The 21,054-nt window shown below is 46.8% G+C and overlaps 1 protein-coding gene across 1 annotated transcript in view; it reads right to left on the reverse strand.

Annotated features, from left to right (window-relative positions):
• Nucleotides 1-19,268: 19,268 nt before the first annotated feature.
• The window catches only part of LOC128332509 (uncharacterized), a 160,155-nt gene continuing 158,369 nt past the window's right edge, over nt 19,269-21,054 (reverse strand). Inside the window, exons 7-8 of the mRNA XM_053266832.1 lie at nt 20,782-20,973; nt 19,269-20,487 (exon numbers count right to left, since the gene is read on the reverse strand). Of these exons, the coding sequence (XP_053122807.1) occupies nt 20,789-20,973 (185 nt within the window). The 3' untranslated portion in view covers nt 19,269-20,487; nt 20,782-20,788. The remainder of the gene's footprint in view (nt 20,488-20,781; nt 20,974-21,054) is intronic.

A 21,054-nucleotide genomic window follows, 5' to 3' on the forward strand; every position in this document is an offset into this window, starting at 1 on the left:
ACAAGCAAACAGTAGAATTGTTACCTTTATGCAAAGGGGGCTCTGCTACAAGCCTTGTAGGATACTCCATGCAGCAGCAACACCATAAGCCTTGAACGGCTGGCTGGGAACTCCTTCCTATTGGTCCTCACATGTCAGGTGGGTAGGGCTCATGGTACAGGAGGCTCTGGGCATGTTCTCTGGAGGGTTTACAACTCCTCCCTACTGTGGTGATGTCATGCCCATCAGTGGGAGGGGCTTGATGACATCTTGCCCTTCAATGGGCGGGGCTTGATGACGTCTTGCCCTTACTAGGCTCTGACTTCACTCTGCCCATATTTCTTGCCCTTACTTAGTCTGTGGCTTCACTTGCCCTTACTTAGGCTCCTCCCAGGTATGTATATAATACTACTGGCCTTATTTCTTAGCAGACCTGGTTTATGCACGAGGCAGAGAGAAGTAGATGTACGGGCGACTTCCTTGCCCTGGCTTGCAAAGAGTCTTCAGTTCTTGCAGCCAGAAGGAAACTGCAAGTCGAGAGGACGAGACAGATCCGAGGCTGCCCACAGTAGCAGGGGATGTGGCAAGGAGGGTTTCCAGCAAGCCTGTTCCAGGAGAAGATGGGACATTTCTGCTGAGGAGTGGCTGAACTTTGGCCAGTCACTATCTTTGGCCAGTCACAGGGTGATGGTAGACTGACTTTGGTAGACTGACTTTGGCCAGTCACAGGGTGATGGTAGCCCTAGCAGAGCCAATAAGGATGAGTTCAGTTCAGTCCTTTATTACGGTCATGGACCAGTGCATAGCTAAAACATACATGCTTACATATAAGAAAAGAGACTCAGCATAATAAAACGGATTGTAACACAATAGTACCAAGTTAAAATTAGAACAGTTATGGTGAACTCCAAATAAGTCTGACTGAAAACCTTATTAAACAGGGCACCCTCCACTGCAATCATGAAACAGGAATCACAGGGGAAGAAAAGAAAAGAACAGAACATTATTAAAAACCTGAGCGGATGGTGCAAATGATATGACAATACCTTGCCATTTTGATGATTAGGTTGTCATCAGAACTGGACAATAAGTACTTCAAATAGAAGTCATCCAAGTGCCCGGGAAAATGTTGCAACAAAGGGGACACTAATCTTAAGCGGGTGTCCCTATAAAAGTTACAATAAAGTATGGCATGCGCAATTGTCTCCACTTGACCAGACCCGCAAGGGCAAAGTCGAGCAGAAAAAGGGGTACCTTTCAATCTTCCCTCCATGACAGCAGATGGAAGCGCATTAAGACGGGCGAGCGTCAGAGCACGTCTAAATTTGGGGATGGTAACTAGACTTAGATAGCTAGCTGGTTTAGTGTTGAAGATTTGATCCCCTCGAAAGATATTCTTAGGCAGAGAAGCGACTTCTTCCTGCAGTTCCATGTCCATGATACATTGTTTAATCTCAATCCTGGCAGGATCGTATCCCAATTTTATAATCTCATCCTGAGAGAAACCATAGTGAGCCAATTTGTCAGCAATTTGGGTCTGCCACTTAAATCAGAAACAATCAGTCTTAATAAGGGGGGCCAGTCCTACGCAAGAGAAGACAAATTTTAACCAAAATAATATGATAGTCCTCCAATAGCAAGTTTTCAATCTAATCATACCCACCTCTCGTCTAAGCACAGCATTGGGCACGCATCGGGGGGCTAACAATATAGATCTCAAAAATTTAGACTGCAGGGTTTCTAAAGCCATAAAGTTGCTGACAGGTCCTATTTGGGCTCCGTACAGCACTTGGGAGTGGACTTTAGATACAAACAGTTTAACTGCAGCGGGGATGTAAGAAGCCCCCCTCGAGAAATGAAAAGAGGTAATAAGGTTCGTGGTTGACTGTGCCGTCAGCAATGTGGATTTGAGGTGGGCATTGCGTGAACCTGATGACTGAAAAACCACTCCTAGATATTTGAAGGAGTTGACCTGTGCAATCCTGTGGCCATTGATGGACCAACAATATTGCCTAGGTCGTTTGGCAAAGACTAGAACTTTGGTTTTTCCATAGTTAATCTCAATGGACTCTTGGGAGCAAAATTTTGAGAGGAGACCCAAAGCACGTCTCAAACCAATTGGGGTTTGGGACATGATTGCCATATCATCTGCATATAAAAGTATAGATACATGTTTATTTGCTATTTTGGGAGGATGCGTGGAAGGTATAGATACAAAAGAGACCACCGAATTAATATATAGATTAAATAATAAGGGAGCTAAAATGCAGCCCTGCCTCACGCCCCTGTAAGTGGGTATCACATTCGAAAGGGACCCCAGTGCATTACATCGAACTTTCAGAAAAGCACCTTCATACAAGGAGGAAGGATGAGAAACCCGTTCCCCAGTGCCCAGTTCCTCAAGGAGGGCAGAAAACCCTGCAGCGGAAAGGAGAACAGCTAGAAAGCAACCGGAGTCTGGCATTCCATCCAAAAAGGAGGAGAGAGGCTTGATGATTTGCTATTCAAAAGCTTTTCCAGCTTCCCTGGGGGAAAAAGGTATCTTCATCATGAAAGCCCCATATTGATCTACCTTTATTTGCACACATTATTTATGCTGAAATTTTGCCTTGCCAGGTGGAAAGGCATTCATACAGATTCATCATGTTGCTCTTGCCTGCCTCTTTTCTTCCTTCCCTCCTTCCCTCTACTGTCTTTCTCAGCTAAAAATCGAGATTGCATGCTCCTTGGGACAGGGACCTGTCAATTGGCTCTGTGTAAATCCATCAATGGTACTTTATCAGTTGTTTGATTGTTCAGAGAGTGCTTCAGCTGTGTACTTCACGCCATGATTGCAAGTAATGCATGAAGCAGTGTTTAACATGTTGTTGGGAGTGTGTGTGTGTGTGTGTGTGTGTGTGTGAGAGAGAGAGAGAGAGAGAGAGAGAGAGAGAGTCGGGGTGCAACTGTGGGGAGTCCAGCGAGATTTAATTATGGAACTGAGAGGTGATAGAGCAGGTCAAGCCTTTCTGGAAGTCCTGTTGGAGATGGAACCATAGCTTAGCACAGAGAACATAGCTGCCTTTTGAGGGGAAGGAGGTGTGAAGGATCCAGAGGTTTGAGAGAGAGCATCTGCTTTGTATGCAGACAGTCCAAAGTTCCATCCCTGGCAGCATCTCCAGGTATGGCTGGGAGAGACTCTTGCCTGCAACCTCAAAGAGCCGCCGCCAGTCAGTGTTGACAGAACTGAGCTAGATGGACCAAGGGTCTGACTCAGGATAAAGCAGCTTTCCATGTTCCATGGTCTGCCCCTAGGTGCATGGGGCATTCTGCCCCAAAGCATGCCTTTTATACTACTACTAGTAGTAGTAGTAGTACTAGTAGTAGTAGTAGTAATAATATGCTCCAGGACAGAGCTTTTACAATTAAAACAGTTTCTTGGCTCACATTAAATCCTTTACCCTGTATAGGACACTCTCTTCTGCATCCCCCATGCCCCTTCCTCTCACAAAACCAAAAACCAGACGCGCACTCTTGCAATGTCCTTCTGCGTGGCGCTTTCCAAACTAGCTGCTCATCAGCAGCAAAATGCCTCCGTTCAGGCAAGTTGCATTTGGAATGTAAACAGCAGGGGGAGCAGTCTCGCGGAAACTAACCACCCGAAAAAAGCAGCAACCGTTTGACGCCATATACAGGTGAAACTCAGAAAATTAGAATATCGTGCAAAAGTCCATTAATTTCAGTAATGCAAATTAAAAGGTGAAACTGATATATGAGACAGACGCATTACATGCAAAGCAAGATAAGTCAAGCCTTAATTTGTTATAATTGTGATGATCATGGCGTACAGCTCATGAGAACCCCAAATCCACAATCCCAGAAAATTAGAATATTACATGGAACCAAGACGACAAGGATTGTAGAATAGAACAATATCGGACCTCCGAAAAGTATACAGTGTACTGTGCTTGATTGGCCAGCAAACTCGCCTGACCTGACCCCATAGAGAATCTATGGGGCATTGCCAAGAGAAGGATGAGAGACATGAGACCAAACAATGCAGAATTGCTGAAGGCCGCTAATGAAGCATCCTGGTCTTCCATAACACCTCATCAGTGCCACAGGCTGATAGCATCCATGCCACGCCGCATTGAGGCAGTAATTGCTGCAAAAGGGGCCCAAACCAAGTACTGAATACATATGCATGCTTATACTTTTCAGAGGTCCGATATTGTTCTATTCTACAATCCTTGTCTTCTTGGTTCCATGTAATATTCTAATTTTCTGGGATTGTAGATTTGGGGTTTTCATGAGCTGTACGCCATGATCATCACAATTATAACAAATTAAGGCTTGACTTATCTCGCTTTGCATGTAATGCATCTGTCTCATATATCAGTTTCACCTTTTAATTTGCATTACTGAAATTAATGGACTTTTGCACGATATTCTAATTTTCCGAGTTTCACCTGGATACAATGTCCTAACTCTATATCGCAGCAATTAAGTTCACAACAAGGCACTGGAAATGTGAACGGCACCCTGCTGTCCATGGAGGGATAGCAAGAGTGGCTATCTGGCTGGCTGGCTAGTTGTCTGGCTAGTTGTCTGGCAGCTGGATTTTTAATTTTAAGCCTCCTAGCCGCAGTGGAAGAGAAGGTACTTAGGGGCCCAACAAATACTGCAAAAGAGGGGAATATTAAATGCAATTTGCTTGTATTTCAAGACGGACTGCAACTTCGGGCTTGTGTTTGGTTCGTCTCTTCAAAAGACAGCTCTGCATACAGTGCATCACAATTGTCTCCTCAGTGTGGATAGCAGTGGTCAGGTTCGTTGCTGGCCCTGTTCCTAGTCTACACAGTCTAAGCAATTGGGTTGGGTGTTGTTGTTTTGCTATTCTGCTTTGGTTTTTCCTGCTGTTACATAAGAACACAGGAAGCCGCCTCCTACCGAGTCAGACCTTTGGTCCACCTAGTTTACTATTGTCTACACTGATTGGCAGCAGCTCTCCAAGGTTTCAGGTAGGAGTCTCCCCCAGATCTACCCCGAGAGATGCTGCCAAGGATTAAACCTAGGATCTCCAGCGCGCCAAGCGGATGCCCTGCCACTGAGCTCAATCCCCATCCTCCTAGGATTTCTTACAGCTGACAGTGCCCATATCAGGGGTGTAGCTATGATGGATGGTTCAAAGGAGCCAGCCCCCCCAGCTCCTGAAGGCCCCCCAGCTCCACCCCTCCCTATTTTCTTCAATCTTCCCCTCATTCCAAGGCACCGTCAGAGAGAGGGCCAACCACGGGCCCACCTCCCTTAGCTACGCCCCAGGCTCACATGTCATCACCCATCCAAATGCCAACCAAGATGGACCCTGCTTAGCAAAGGGGGTGACTCACGCCTGTGACATGAAATGTGTCCCGGGTTCCAAACAGCTGACCTTCAAACAAACTTTAGGAAGACAATACAGCCTGTCGGTGAGTCAGGTACTTCCTGTAGTTACCGTACTTGTCATAACAGAATAAGCAACGCCGTGGAAGGGAAGGAGAGTCGACATGTAATTCCCCCTTCCGCCAGTTCCCTTTCTCTAGGCCAACTTCCGCCTTCCCACCACCCTGAAAGAAGCTAAGGCTCAACAATAGATCAGGAGCAGCTCGTCCTAATGAGTCAGGGGGACACCCAAGGAGGCGGCTCAGGTTTCTCCTCTCTCTCCCACCCTGCCTGCTGCCTGTAGGCTGGACATCCATCAGGTAAAGTGGTGTGGTTAGGAAATGCTTGGAAATGCTGGAACACAACGTGGACACCAGCAGCAGCCGTCAGGAGGGGTGCCGTGCTGGGGTTGGATAGGGCCAGTTGCTCTGTCCAGGAGAGACGCCGGACCCATCTGTTGGGGCCAGCATCTTTAAGAAACTGCGAGGCACGCCTGCTCAGAGGAGATCATCGCAAGCCCGTGACGTTTAGGCTTGCAACGATCTCTAAACTGCACGGGCGCGTCTAGCAGTTTCTTAAAGATGCTGGCCCCAACAGATGGGTCCATCATCTCTCTTGGCTGCCACCGGAGGAGGGGGGAGGGAGGACTGCTCCACTCCCCCCCCCAGCCACAAGTATTTTTTTAAGCGGAGCTTTGGAGGGGCGGCCTCCCCAATGAGATTGGGGGCCTCATACAGGGCGGGGGGAGGGGTGTCTCATGGCTGGGTGGTCCAGGCACCTGAATTACTTTGGTGCACCCCTGGGAGGGGCTGCTGAGCTCTTGGAGGCATAAAAAGGAGGGAGGTGCACCAGAGGGCTGGCAGACCGCCTCTAGGCGGCCACCAAAGCTGGCCACCAAAGGGGGCCAGCTTTTGGTGCCGGGCCTTCGGGGTGGGGCTGAGGTCTGGGAGAAGGTTATATTAGGGTGGGGCTGGAGGTCTGGGCTAGAGTTTGCAGGAGGCTTTACACACAGGGTTTCTGCCCCGAATCTCCTTCAGTAGAGAGCGTGTGCATACACTCACTGGAGCAGGACCTTGCTCCTCTGCAATGCCAGGTCAGTTCAGAAGAAGACCGAAATCATCCACGACTTGATCATGGGTGAGGCAGGGAGCTGACCCGGCTTGTATAAGTCTATAACTGAGACTTGGCTGCGGGAGGAAAGGGGTCCAGTTTGGGCCCAGCTTCTCCAATCAGATTACTCTGATGGGGAGCAGGTTAGGGGAAGTGGGTGGGGTGGGGTAGGGTAGGGTGGGGTGGCTGTGGTCCATAAGAATACCATCTCCCTTACCAGAGCCTCTGTGAGACAGATGACTTATACCAAGTGTATATTTCTGAGGCTGGGAACTAGGGATAGACTGTTGTTGTACCGTCCACCCCGCTGCCCAACGGACTCCCTAACTGAGCTGATGGAACCAGTCACAGAGTTGGTGTTGGAGTCTCCCAGACTTTTGATGTTAGGCGACATCAGTATCCACTTTGGGGCTGGCTTGTCTGGTGCAGCTTGGGAGTTCATAGAGGCCATGAAATCGATGGGCCTATCCCAATTAATTTCAGGACCAACTCATGGTGCCGGAAACACACTCAATTGGGTCTTCTGTTGGGCTCCATCGTCAGGAGATCCTGTGGTTTCCCCATTGTTATGGACGGACCACTGCCTGCTTCACAGCCACAACCCACCCCTGCAGGGGTGGTGGACCTATTAGGATGGCCCACCCAAGAAGGCTGCTGGATCCAGTAGGATTCCAAAAAAGCCTTGGAGGGTTTTAATGTTGGTGCTGCCAGTGAGTCTGTCGAGGCCCTGGTGGGAACCTGGAATTTGGAACTCACCAGGGCAAGAGACACGATTGCTCCTAAGTGTCCCTTCCAACCTGCTTCAAAAATGGCCCCTTGGTATACAGAGGAGTTGCGGGGGCTGAAGCATCAGAGTAGGTGTGACTGGAACACAAGTGGAGGGAAACCTGGCTCAAATTTGACAGGACACAGCACTGGATCCATTTGAAGGTTTATGTGATAGCGGTGCATGCGGCAAAAAACCAATTTTGGTCTGCATGAATTGTGCATGCAGATTTGCGTTCAGCAGAGCTATCCCAGGTTGTGAGGAGTTTAATTTCTGCTCTTTCTGTTTGGAATCAGTCCCCGGAGAATTTGTTCTGCTGTAAAGCTTTTAATGGGTTCTTTGCGGATAAAATCTCCTGTATTCTGGGCTGACTTGGACTCCACTATTTCTGCAAGGGTTATGAAGGGGGTGTTCAGCAATCCCTCTTGCAGTATTATGCTGGATCAGTTTCAATCTGTGATTTCTGAGTATGTGGTACGAGCTGCTTCGGGCGGTGCAGCCTACCACCTGTTCTCTGGAACCTTGCCCGACTAACAGGAGGAGAGCTAGTTTTGTGGTAGCAAGCATGACTTGTCCCCTTAGCTAAGCAGGGTCCACCCTGGTTGCATATGAATGGGAGACTAGAAGTGTGAGCACTGTAAGAGATTCCCCTTAGGAGATGGGGCTGCTCTGGGAAGAGCATCTAGGTTCCAAGTTCCTTCCCTGGCATCTCCAAGATAGGGCTGAGAGATTCCTGACTACAACCTTGGAGATGCCGCTGCCAGTCTGTGTAGACAGTACTGAGCTGGATGGGCCAATGGTCTGACTCAGTATATGGCAGCTTCCTGTGTTCCTACAACTTGGCTGCTTCTATCTAGCAAGGAGATTGTTGGAGGTGGCCTCGTTAATATCATTCATGCATTGCTGAGGGAGAACCCCCTGTTTGGAGGAGGGGCAATAGATAGAACACTTCTTAAGAAACCTTCCCTGGATCCCTTAGCGATGGCTAGTTACAGGCCAGTCTCCAATCTCCCATGGTTGGGCAAGGTGACTGAGAGAGTGGTGGCCTACCAACTCCAGACAGTTTTGGAGAAAACGGATTATCTAGACCCATTTCAAACTGGCTTTAGAGCTGGCTATGGAGTTGAGACGGCTCCATTCTGTCACCAGTGCTTTTTAATATCGACATGAAACCGCTGAGTGAGATCATCAGATTTGGTGCAGGGTGTTATCAGGATGCTTGTCATCTATTTCTCCTTGTCATCACCACCACCACCACCATCATCAGGAAATGGCGTTCATTCCCTAAATCCCTCCCTACAGGCAGTAATGGGCGGAGGTGCTCATTGTAGGCACTCAGAATCTGAAGGATGAGTTAGATCTTCCTGTCCTGGGTGAGGGTTACACTCCCCCAAAAGGAACAGGTATGCAGCTTGGGAGTACCCTTGGACGCAAGCCTCACCCTGGTATCTCAGGTGGAGGCTATGGCCAGGAGTGCCTTCCAACAGCTTTGGTTGATTCACCAGCTGCGTCCATTCCTTGAAGAGAACAATCTCAAAACAGTGGTGCATCAGCTGGTAACCTCCAGGCTTGACTATTGCAATGCGCTCTATGTGGGGCTGCCTTTGTACGCAGTTTGGAAACTTAAGTTAGTTCAAAAACCAGCAGCCAATCTCTCAAAAACCATTGCTTCTCTCCAACCATCCATTTTCTGCTAAACCTGCCTGCCTCTGGACCTAGGAGGGAGGGAGAGAGAAAGAGCATCCGAAGGCTGCCTGTTTGCTTAAGGAATCAAGTGGCCAGCTGGATCTTCGATTTTGACAGCCGATGATGATGGCGAGAGGGAAGCCTTCTTGGATACAATTGGGACAGATGGGACATTCTCCTTTTGTGCTGACCCCCCCCCCCAACGCCCCCCCCCCATGCTCCCAGCAAACGTGATGGTTGTTGGTCCCTGCATTAAACAGCATTCTGTGCAATGCCCGCTCCATCTGTGAGAGCCCTCTTTGACATTTCTTTCCCTGTCTCCAAGGAAGTAGCTTCGATAGCCTACAGAAGACCAGCTAAAAGACACCCCCCCAACACACACACAGCTCTGGCGCTTGGGGGAGACTATCTGCGTAGATGGATAGATAGATAGATAGATAGATAGATAGATAGATAGATAGAACAAGGCTGCATAATCAACCAGAAACAAATTTGGATCTTCACCATTAGTTCCCTGAGATCATAGTTCTGGCAGTGAACTACATAACTATGTAAATTTAGTTATATTTATAACTATATAGTAATAGATATAAATATAACTTTATAAATATTCACCATATTCATATTATTATTTATTTGATTTATATACCGCCCTTCCAAAATGGCTCAGGGCGGTTAGGGGATGTGATACATATAGGGGATGTGAGTGTGAGTGCACTATATATTGTGAAATGTGTAAACCAACCAACCAACCAACCAATCAATCAGAGAGGGGCCCATTGTAAAACCTCGTCTCTGGGCCCACTCCAACCTTGTTTTGCTCCCGCTTTTGCAGTGGCCACTTTGACGGAGCTGCTCCATTCCTTCCCATCCTGCCACCTGCGTTCTCACCAGAGTAGCTGCTTTCACTCCGTAGAAGGGAAAATATTATTATTATTATTATTATTTCTTGTTTACACAGTCAGACAGGTGTTATTGACTGGTTTGTTTTATCCAGACATCGAGTCCTTCCCAAGGACCTGGGATGCCAGAATTTTATTGTCAATCGTTATAGATATCGTCGCAAAATATAGGCTGTTCCCAGTAAAGCTGCTTTTTGTAATTGGCTGATGGTGATTTCTGGGGCCCCTATGGTGTTGAGGTGCTCTTCAAGGTCTTTTGGAACTGCACCCAGGGTGCCAATTACCACTAGGATTATTTCGGTCTTTTTCTGCCACAGCCTTTCAATTTCAGTTTGTAGATCTTTGTATTTTATTATTTTATTTTTTCTATTTCTTTTTCTTCTATTCTGCTATCCCCTGGTATTGCTATGTCGATTATTTTCACTTGTTTTTCTTTCTTCTCGACTACAGTGATATCTGGTGTATTGTGTGGCAGATGTTTGTCTGTTTGTAGTCGGAAGTCCCATAATTTTTTTACATCTTCATTTTCTTCAACTTTTTCAATTTGATGGTCCCACCAATCTTTGGCTACAGGTAGCTTGTATTTTTTGCAGATGTTCCAGTGTATCATCCCTGCTACCTTGTCATGCCTTTGTTTGTAGTCAGTCTGTGCGATCTTCTTACAACAGCTGATCAGGTGGTCCACTGTTTCATCTGCTTCTTTACAAAGGCGGCACTTGCTGTTTGTTGTGGATTTTTCGACTTTGGCTCTTATTGCATTTGTTCTTAGTGCCTGTTCTTGTGCAGCCAGTATTAAACCCTCTGTTTCTTTCTTCAAGTGCCATTCTTAAGCCATTGCCAGGTCTTGGTGATGTCTGATTTTCCACTTATATTGTGTAAATATTGACCATGCAGGGGCTTATTTCTCCATTTTTCTGCTCGGTTCTTGACTTGTTCTCTCTTGTAGGCCTGTTTTGTTTCATTGGTGTTGAACAGTTGTGCGTTCTTGACCATTTGAAGTGCATCTTCTTCACTGTACCTTACATATTCTTCAAGGTCTTTTTTCTCCTCCTCTACTGTTTGATGGACTTGCAGCATTCCTCTTCCACCTGAGCTTCGAGGGAGGTAGAGCCTATCTACATCACTGTGGGGGTGCAGAGCACGATTGATGGTCATGATTTTCCTGGTCTTACGATCTAGCGTCTCCAGCTCTGCCTGGGTCCAGTCTATCATTCCTGCAGTGTATCTAATAACAGGTATAGCCCAGGTGTTTATGGCTTGTATGATGTTCCCGCCATTGAGTTTGGACCTGAGGATTTTTCTGACTCTCCTGATGTATTCACTTCCCATTTTTCTTTTAACTTCAGTGTGTGCGATGTTATCAGCCTGGAGAATGCCCAAGTATTTGTCAGGTTCTTTCTCTTCCAGCTTCTTGATCTTGCTTCTATTGGGCAGTTCTATTCCTTCTGTTTTTCTTATTTTCCCTCTGTTCATTATTAATGCAGCACACTTGTCTAGTCCAAACTCCATTGCTATATCGCTACTGAATATACGGACAGTGTTTAGCAGTGATTCGATTTCTGACTGGGACTTTCCATACAGCTTCAGATCGTCCATGTAAAGCAGATGGTTGATTTGACTGGATGTTTTAGATGTTTGGTATCTGAGGCTTGTTTTGTTTAGTATTTGTGAAAGTGGGGTCATGGCGATTACAAACAAGAGAGGGGATAGTGAGTCCCCTTGGAAAATGCCTCTTCTAATGCTAACCTGTCCAAGTGCCTCGCCGTTGATTGTTAACTGTGTACTCCACATGCTCATTGCTTTTTAAATAAATATCTGAATGTTTTTGCTGACACCAGTTGTTTCTAAACATTTTAGTATCCATGTGTGAGGCAATGAATCGAAGGCTTTCTTGTAGTCAATCCATGCAACACTTAGATTGGTTTTTCTTCTCTTGCAGTTTTCTAAGATCATTTTGTCAATCAGCAGCTGGTCTTTTGTGCCTCTGGTGTTCGGGCAATTTCCTTTCTGTTCAACTGGAAGCTGTTTGTTAGTTAATAAGTATTGCATCACTTCATCTGCTATTATTCCAGTTAAAAATTTGAACATGGTTGGCAGGCAGGTTATCGGTCTATAATTACTTGGAACTGCACCTTTTGCTGGGTCTTTCATGATGAGATGAGTTTTCCCAGTTGTTAGCCATTGTTCAATATCACCTCCTTGCAAAATGTGATTGAACTGTTTTGATAGTTGTTTATGAAGGCTTGTTAGGTGTTTAAGCCAGAAGCCATGCAGTTCATCGTCGCCTGGCGCAGTCCAATTTTTAATTTTCTTTGCTCTTTCACTGATTAATTCTGGTGTTATTATTAGATCTTGCATTTGTTGGTTACATTTTTTGACTTCTTTCATCCAGCCTGCTTTTTTATTATAATCTATTGGATTGTCCCATAAATTCCGCCAGAATTGCACTGTTTCTTCTTTATTTGGCGTTTCTACGTTTCTTGCAGTTTCTCCTTCTATGCTTTGGTAGAAACGTCTCTGATTCGACTGGAATTGGAGATTCTGCCTGTGTTGTGTAATTCTGGCTTCATATCTGCTAATCTTCTTTGATACTGCTGTTATTTGCTGCTTTATTATTTCCAGGACTTCTCTCATTTTCCTTGAATCTAGGTGGTATTTTTGGATCAGATACTGTTTGGTGTTTTCTTTCTTCAGCTTCTTGTCTGTCATATCTTTCAATTTACTAGCATCTGATCTAAGCCTGGAGATTTTATTTTCTAATCAAATCTTCCTTTTATGTGATGTACTGCTTTCTTTTTTTACAGGTCCACTGATCTTCTATCCGAGCTCTTGTGTTGTTATTGTTGCTGCACTGTTCATGAGTTGGTTTGTTTCTTGCAAATTATTGGTTGTTATTTCTGCAAGTGCAGCATTGACATCTTTTAATGCCTGAGCAAGTTGTTTTTTGGCAACTGTTTTTAGAGCGGGAAGCCGAACCCTGGTGGTTGTTTGCTTCATGTGCTCAGTTATTTTTTGCTTTAGTTCTTCTTGCTTTCCTGTTAAACGGCATTTGGGTTTTTGAGGTGAAGGCAAAGGGGAGGTTGCCTGGTTTTAATTTTAAAACAGTTCAGCAACGGTGGTATCCTCTATTTCCAACACCTCCTCCATCTGCGCCTGAGCAACTGCTTCAGTTGGTGGTAATTCTTCTTCCATATCTTGAGCCTGTGTTGCTCTTTGCAGTTCTTCCAGCTCAACTCCTGTGAATACTTTATTTCTTATTCTGAATCTTCTCTGGTCTGCTAGCCTTTGTTCTGTTATTTCTGTATCTGGATGCTTCTCTTTCCAAATTTGGTACATTCTTTTTAAATAACCTCTTCAAGTTGGACTAGACTTGTAATAGCAGATCATTATTTCCTTCTTGGCATTTTTTGTATATTTTTTTCGGTTAAGCGACGTTTCTTCCAGTAGCTTTGCTGTCTCCAGCCCTGGTTGCTCAACTGAAGATCCTGAGTCCTGTAGCCCACTTGCCACCAGATGTCCCGGGACTATAGCACCTGGCGCGGTCCTTGTTGACCCGGGCGATGACCAATCCGGTATAGATTTATTAAAGTTACGTCTCACCATATTGTTGATGGGAGAGGCACTCTTTGTCTGGCTCCTCTGGTGAGACCTGTCTTGTAATAATAATAATAATTATTATTTTTAATAATTAATAATAATGATATTATTATTATTATTATTATTATTATTATTAACATTTATATCCTGCTCTTCCTCCAAGTAGCCCAAAGCAGTTTACTACATACTTAAGTTTCTCTTCACAACAACCCTGTGAAGTAGGTTAGGCTGAGGGAGAAGCGACTGGCCCAGAGTCACCCAGCTAGTATCATGGCTGAATGGGGATTTGAACTCAAGTCTCCCCGGTCCTAGTCCAGCACTCTAACCACTATACCACGCTGGCTCTTCCAATAGCCTTTGAAGTACCCCTAGGGGTACTTGTACCCCCTGTTGGGAACCCCAGTCTATCTCAATATTGTCTGTTCTGTCTGGCAGTGGCACTCCAGAGTTTCAGGCAAGAGTTTTCCCCAGCTATCCCTGTAGATGCCAGGGATTGAACCTGGGACCTTCAGCATCTTTAAGCAGATACTCTACCACTGAAATACAGCCCCATCCCTAACACAGTCCAAGGGACAATAAAATGCTCCTTTAGGGAATAATGTTTGAAAACTGCATGCAGAAGGTTCCATATTCCCTCCCTGGCAGCATCTCCAAGACAGGACAAGATTTTTTTTTATTTTTAGGACAAGATTTTAGGACAAGATTTTTTATTTTATTTTTTAGGACAAGATTTTTTTATTGAACCAACAAACTACGAAAGCATATGAAACCCTTGCCTGTAAACTTGGAAAAGCTGCTGCCAGTCTGTGTAGACAATACTGAGCTAGATGGACCAAGGGCCTGACTCAATATAGAGCAGCTTCTGATGTTCCTAAGTTCCTATATTCACAGTGAAGTCCTAAGTGTTTTGAAACAGAGGGGGAAAATGTTTAAAACTGAAAACCTGGACATTTTTTATGGAACTGTGAGTCTGGATTTGCTTAAAATGGCAAGAGGGTGGTGGACATTAGGAAGGCAGGAAGGCAGTCTAAATAAATATCATAGGATTTGTCTTACACATAGTCTTACACAATGCTTGCTTGTGGTAAAACTTGTTTTTGTTTTTAAAAAAGCATGTGGTTTCTGCATAGAATAAATGTGTGGTTTTTTTCCTGGGGAAGAGCATGAGCAATACCCTGCTAACTAGGCAAAGAGGCACCTTTTAACGTGGTGATTCTCTTTATTTAGCAGGGGGAGAGTAACTGGCCCTATCCATCCCCAGGACAGCATCCCTCCAGTGACTTTTGCTGGTGTCTATCTTATGTTTCTTTTTAGAGTGTTAGCCCTTCGGGGACAGGGATCCATCTTATTTCGTTATTTATTATTCCTCTGTGTAAACCGCCCTGAGCCATTTTTGAAAGGGTAGTATAAAAATCAAATGAATGAATGAATGAAATCTTACTTGCAATCTGAATAGGGGGAGGCGGTCCACAATTCTGAAAATGATGCTAATGCACCAAACTGGCCATGTGGGAAGCTTCGGGGCAGAGAGCGTCCAAGGCAGGCGCGTTCTTAAATTCTTCTTAAATTTGGATTCCCACAAGTTGTTTGAGAAGGAGAGCTGGTCTTGCGGTACTAAGCATCATCATCATCATCATCATCATCATCATCATCATCATCATCATCATCATCATTTATTCAACTAGCACTTTGCAGAGTTGTAATAAAGGCCTTGGGAAAGATATTTAGATGCCATGAAGTGTCTATACCTACAGAGATTAGAATAGTTTGGACAATTGTTTTCCCCGTGACACTCTGTGGATGCAAAAGCTGGATTTTTAAGAAGCAAGATAGAAAAAGTATTGACACTTTTGAACTTTGGTGCTAGAGAAGACTTTTGAGGATACCATGGACAGCCAGGAAAATAAACAAATGGATCACAGAACAAACCAATCCAGAATTTTCACTCAAGGCAGAAATGACCAGGCTCAAACTATCATACTTTGGACACATTATGCGAAAACCCAGCTCCCTTGAGAAGTCCATAATGCTGGGGAAAGCTGAAGGCAAGAGAAGAAAATGGCCAGCAGCAAGGTGGATGGACCTGATCACGACAGCAATGGATGCACCACTGAGAGACCTTAAAGGCCAAGTTGAAGACAGATCATCCTGGAGAGAATCTATCTATGTGGTCGCTAAGAGTCGACACAGACTTGACAGCACTTAATCAATCAATCAATCAGGGAGAGAGAGGGGGATATGTCTCCATCATCTCTCTAGGAGGAAACAAAGAAGATTGACTCACCACAGGAGGTACCTGAGGAGTCAAAGCAGGGTTCATAGAGTAGAGGCAAGCAGGGACAGGTGAGGAGACCCTGACTAGCTCCCTCTGATCCCAATGCCCCTAGTTGCCATTAGGTTAGTTGGTGCAAAAGGTCGATGCACTGGAACTCCATCTCCAACACGTATAGACAAGAGTGAGCTAAGCAGACCAATGGTCCGGCTTGGTATAAGACAGCTTCCTATGTTCCTATGTACAACTCCCATAGAATCACAGGATCATAGAATGTCAGAGTTGGAAGGTACCTTAGAGTTCTTCAGTCCCCTACTCCGTGCAGGAAACTGCTACAGCAGCTCAGACAGATGCCTGTCCAGCCTCTGTTTGAAAACCTCCAGCAAAGGAAAGCCTACCACTGCATGAGGGAGACTGCTTCGCTGTCGAACAGCTCTTACAATTAAGAAATTCTTCCTAATGCCTAGCCTAAATCTGCTTCCTTGCCATTTCAACCCATGGATTCTAGTAGCCCAGCCCTAAGGAGCAACAGAGAACCAGTCTGTTCCTTCTTCTATAAGGCCATGGTGGCCAGGGATGTTGTAGTTCAGTATCATCTGGAGACCCAAATATGAGGACCCCTGACCTTCGAATGATGAGTTAGTGTTCTAGCATACAGTCGAGATGTGCAACGAAATCAGACCACACCCTTGTGCAGCAACCATAATGTGCCAAGGGAAGGCAAGTAGTTTGCATAAGAGAAAACACACTCAGAATTGATCATTTCTACAGTCCTTTTTAGTGCTTCACAATGGATATAACATTGCTCCTCTTCCGTTTCTGTTGTGAAATGTCATGATGCATCTCTTGAACTCCTCCCTCCTCCTTCCATGATCTTCTGGGTATTTGAAGACCATCTTTCCATGCCTTCACAACTCTGGTCCTGCCCCCAGTAGAAACATAGGAAGTTGCCTTATACCAAGTCAGACCCTGGGTTCGCCTGGATCAGAACTTTCTGGCACAATATTGTCTATTCTGACTGGAAGCAGCTCTCCAAGGTCACAGGCAGCTTTTCTCTGTTGCCCCCGAGGACTGGATTAGAAATTGGATTAGAAATTCCATGGGGTGAAATTGCAAGGAAGCAGATTTAGGAGACGACAGGGATCAAACCTGGGACCTTCTGCGAGCAAAGCAGATGCAATTCCAGCTCCGTGATTTCCAGCTCTCTGCTCTTAACTGATCGGGGTGGGGGTGGGGGCCAGTTCTCTCCTGCGTCTGCTTCCCTCTTCACTGTTCTAGCTATGTTTCTCAGGAAGACAGTTCCCAGAAGCAGTTTAACCCAGGCTGCTCGTCTGCAGCGCAGGCATCCCTATGGCTTACGGTGCTGCTGGCCCGCCTAACCCCACTTTGAAGCCCGGCCTTTAGACAAAGTTTAGGGTGCGAGCGTGCCCTTTACCCCGGCACTGGGATCAGATGGGTGCTCAGGCTGCTTGTTGCCTGAGTGCACACAGAGATGGGTGCCTAGAGCGCCCGTCTCAGAGGAGAGGAGAGCTGGTCTTGTGGTAGCAAGCGTGCCTTCCCCCCTTAGCTGAGCAGTGTCTGCCTTGGTTTCATTTGAATGGGAGATTAGACGTGTGAGCACTATAAGAGATTCCCCATCAGGGGATGGAGCCGCTCTGGGAAGAGCATCTAGGTTCCAGGTTCCCCCCCTGGCAGCATCTCCAAGATAGGACTGAGAGAGATTCCTGCCTGCAACCTTGGAGAAGCTGCTGCCAGTCTGTGTAGGCAATACTGAGCTAGATGGACCAATGGTCTGACTGGCAGCTTCATATGTTCCTGTCCCCCAATGCACCACGCTCGACACACTATGCATTGTGGGATATCCAAAGGTTGGGATGTGTCATCCCAGCCTCCAAAGATCCACACTGCTGGGAGCAGTGAGGATCATGTGAGCGCATGGTAGTATACCTGAAGAAAAGCAGAAGAATCATCTGGGGGGGAAGATGAGTTGGACTCTCCCTACCCCCCTGCCCGCCCTCCGCATCCCAGGACTATCATGTGAATAGCCTCAGGGTCTTACTCCTAGTCAGCTCTAATTCCAGCTTTAGCGCCAACTTTAAACTCTTCCTCCAGCTTTCACTAACTTTCTGCTGCAGGCGAGCCTCCTTTTATTCTCTCCCCCCCCTCCAATTTTCCGAAACTAACCGATTTAAAATTGACTGCATGTTATGCTTTAAGAGAAAATTATTACAAAATGATGTATAGATGGTATCTGACACCCAAAAAATTGGCATTAATGTATAAAAATGTATCAAACAAATGTTGGAAGTGTGGACAGTCTGAAGGCACTTTTTTTCCTATGTGGTGGAGCTGTGGGAAGGCTAAAGCATATTGGGAGATGATATATAATGAGTTAAAGAAAATATTTAAAATGACATTTCCTAAGAGGCCAGAATCCTTCCTGCTGGGAATAATAGAAGGTGCAATTTCTACAAGTAATTCAACGCTTTTTATGTACGCTTCGGAGGCGGCTAGAATTATATATGCACAGAAATGGAGGAGTAATGAAGTGCCTTCAAAAGAAGATTGGATGATAAAATTTTTGGAATATGCGGAGATGGCAAAACTTACAACACTAATAAGAGACCAAAATTTGGAATGCTTCAAAGAAGATTGGAAACCATTCTTGTTGTATCTAAAGAACTATTTTCCTACTATGGACTTTACAGCAGGGTTTGGAATTTAGTAAAAAAACCTGCAGTTTGGATAGATTAGCTGTGTTTGTAAGGATTTAAATTTATGTTTTGAACTATTATTATAGCAAGGGTGAACTTTATAGCTGATGATTCACGAAGAGATGTGTGCGGGAAGTCCACTTTTGTCTATTCGTAATAAATGACATATTAATATTGTTAAAAATAATAAAAATTGAATTTGGGGAAAAAAACAAACCAACCAATCAAAATTAATGCGAGCTCCCCCCCTTTAAAAAAAACACCAAACCAATCCAATCCAACCTTCTCCTCCCTCCAAAAATCAAACAGCAGGACTCTTTCCCCAACCAGACCAAACTGTCAAACGGGAGCTGTGAACTCTTGATCCCTGCCAGCTTCTTATTACAGAGCACAGGAAGGAAGCAAATACGCATTCAAAACAGAAATGTGAAGAGCACAAGAGGAGGTCAAGGCCTTGTTCCTGCACAAATGGCATTTCATACTTGGCAGGACTTTTTAATCACTGGAATGGAATCACATGTCATATTTGGCTGTATTGGAGGCAGTCAGTGTTGGTTTGTAAGCTTGCCAGGCCTTGCCAAGGCTGTGCTTTCCGGGCACTCGATTGGAAGGTGCAGCTTGCTCCCAGGATCCTGTGCTCAGCAAACCTCATTGGCGGCAGGCCTCAAGTGGGCTCCTCTGGAGTGATCCAAGCCAATGGTCTGAGTGAGTGCTTGAAAGCAAGAGGCATTTGCATGGACCTGTAGCAGTGTAGCAGCGTCTCCCTCAGCCAAGAGGTGAGCTTGGGAGTCTGTGGGCACAAACGCTCCAAGGGAGACGAGAAGAAAAGAGGAACTCAGACATGTTTTGAACAAAAGGGGCAACTTTATTAATATACTTAAATAGGTTACAAGTCGTCACTTAACTTTCTAACTAAAGGAAACAAAACAGGACAGAATGGAGTAGGCAAAAAAACTTTCCATCTTGGCCAATCTGTTGGAAAGCCAAAAATTCCTACTCGGCCCCCAACAGGGCGACCAGCAAAGCCCATTCTGTCCCTGGGAGGGAGGGGGAGGGAGGGAGGGAAGGGAGGAAGCCCAGGGTCACACGGAACAAGGGAATGGCAGGGCAAACAAAATTGGGGGGAGTCCCAGCCAGCCCCCACCCACCCCCCCGCTCCTTGCAGGCATGTTCACGTGGTCTCCTCTTCTGGGGCGGATCGACTCCTCCAGCCTCCCAGCAGCAGCACATGCCTGCAAGAAGCACAAAGCAGTGTCAGTGGGGTTGCCCTGCTCCTCCTCCCTTTCCACTCCGGCAGCCCAGCAAGCGGGGATCGGGCAGTGGGGTGGGGGTTGATGGGGGGGCAAGCCAGAGAATTCGGGCTCCCCACTGTGCAGCCACAGCATGGAGCAGGAGGGAGAGGAGGATTCTCTGGCCTGCCACCGGGCAGCACCAGGGGGCGCTACTGGGGCTGCAGGGGGGCCCCAGAGTCTCCCAGGCTCCTCTGCTGCTGCACCGGTTTGGGAGGAAGGAGGAGGGAGCGGAGGGGGGAGTGAGGCGTGGCTGCGGGAGTGGAGGGGGGGAGGAGCACACCCTCGGCAGGGGAGGGGGCGGATGCCTGGATGGTGCTTCCCCTGCCAGGGGAAGCCAGGACGCTGGGGAAGGGGAGAAAGATGGAAGGAGGAGGGGGTGCTCCCTGGCCAGCTGGTGGGAATGGAGGGACCTTGCCCTCCTGCTGGGGCCACACAGCCTCCCCGGACCCAAGGGAAGCCCAAGAATGGTTCCAAAGGGCCACTTGGGGGCAGGGTGGTCCTGTAGCCTCCTCCCACTGCCTGCCAGCAGAAGCAAGGGGAGGGGCTTCTGCACCCCAGAGGCGGGGCTTCCTTGGGCCAGGGGAGTGGAGCCTGCTTCCCCCTCACTCCTCAGACAGAACTGCACTTCCCTGCTGGATGTCTTCTTGTGGACAGATCTTGTGTCCACGCGGTTGGAGGAGGTCTTCTGGGAGGCCCCTGCGCTGCACGGTCTTTCCTGAACCTCCCTTCAGCTGCTGATCTTCAAGGGGAGAGCACGGGGCTGTTGTTCCTGGAAAGAGAGGAGGACATTGGTTCAGAGATGGGGGGTCTTCTCACACTCTCCCCCATGACACCACCAAGCACCAGGGACTCCTGGCAGAATATTTGTGTCCTCATTTCCCAGAGGGAAGAGAGATCTTTCCTCTTTCCCTTGGGCTACTGGTACAACCAGACACAAGGGCCGAAGATGGCATTCCAACACGAGGGAGGGTTGCCCAGATTCCTGCCCACCCTTCCTGTAGCCCCAGCCCCCTCCCTAACCATCGGGGCCCCTTCAAGTGAAGCCCTGCCTTGGTCTGCTCACCAGTCGGTCAGGTGGAGAGATCACCGTACTCTGGCGGGTGTCTCTTCTTCTTACAGCCCGCCCACAAGCGCCGAACGGCAGCCCGCAGCCCGTGCCGGGAGTGGAGGGAAAAGGCCTTCTTCACGATCTTCTCTGTCTTGCAGGCAACTCTCCCGACCTCGGGGTCATGGTCGCCAAGCAAGCTCTCCAGCGCTGGAGGGATGAAGGAGAAGGTTCAGAAATGGCATGAAGAAATCACCCCACCCTTGGCCAAGCCCCACCATTTCCACACCA

This window comes from Hemicordylus capensis, chromosome 7, assembly GCF_027244095.1.
Source record: "Hemicordylus capensis ecotype Gifberg chromosome 7, rHemCap1.1.pri, whole genome shotgun sequence".
In the NCBI taxonomy this organism is placed as follows: domain Eukaryota; kingdom Metazoa; phylum Chordata; class Lepidosauria; order Squamata; family Cordylidae; genus Hemicordylus; species Hemicordylus capensis.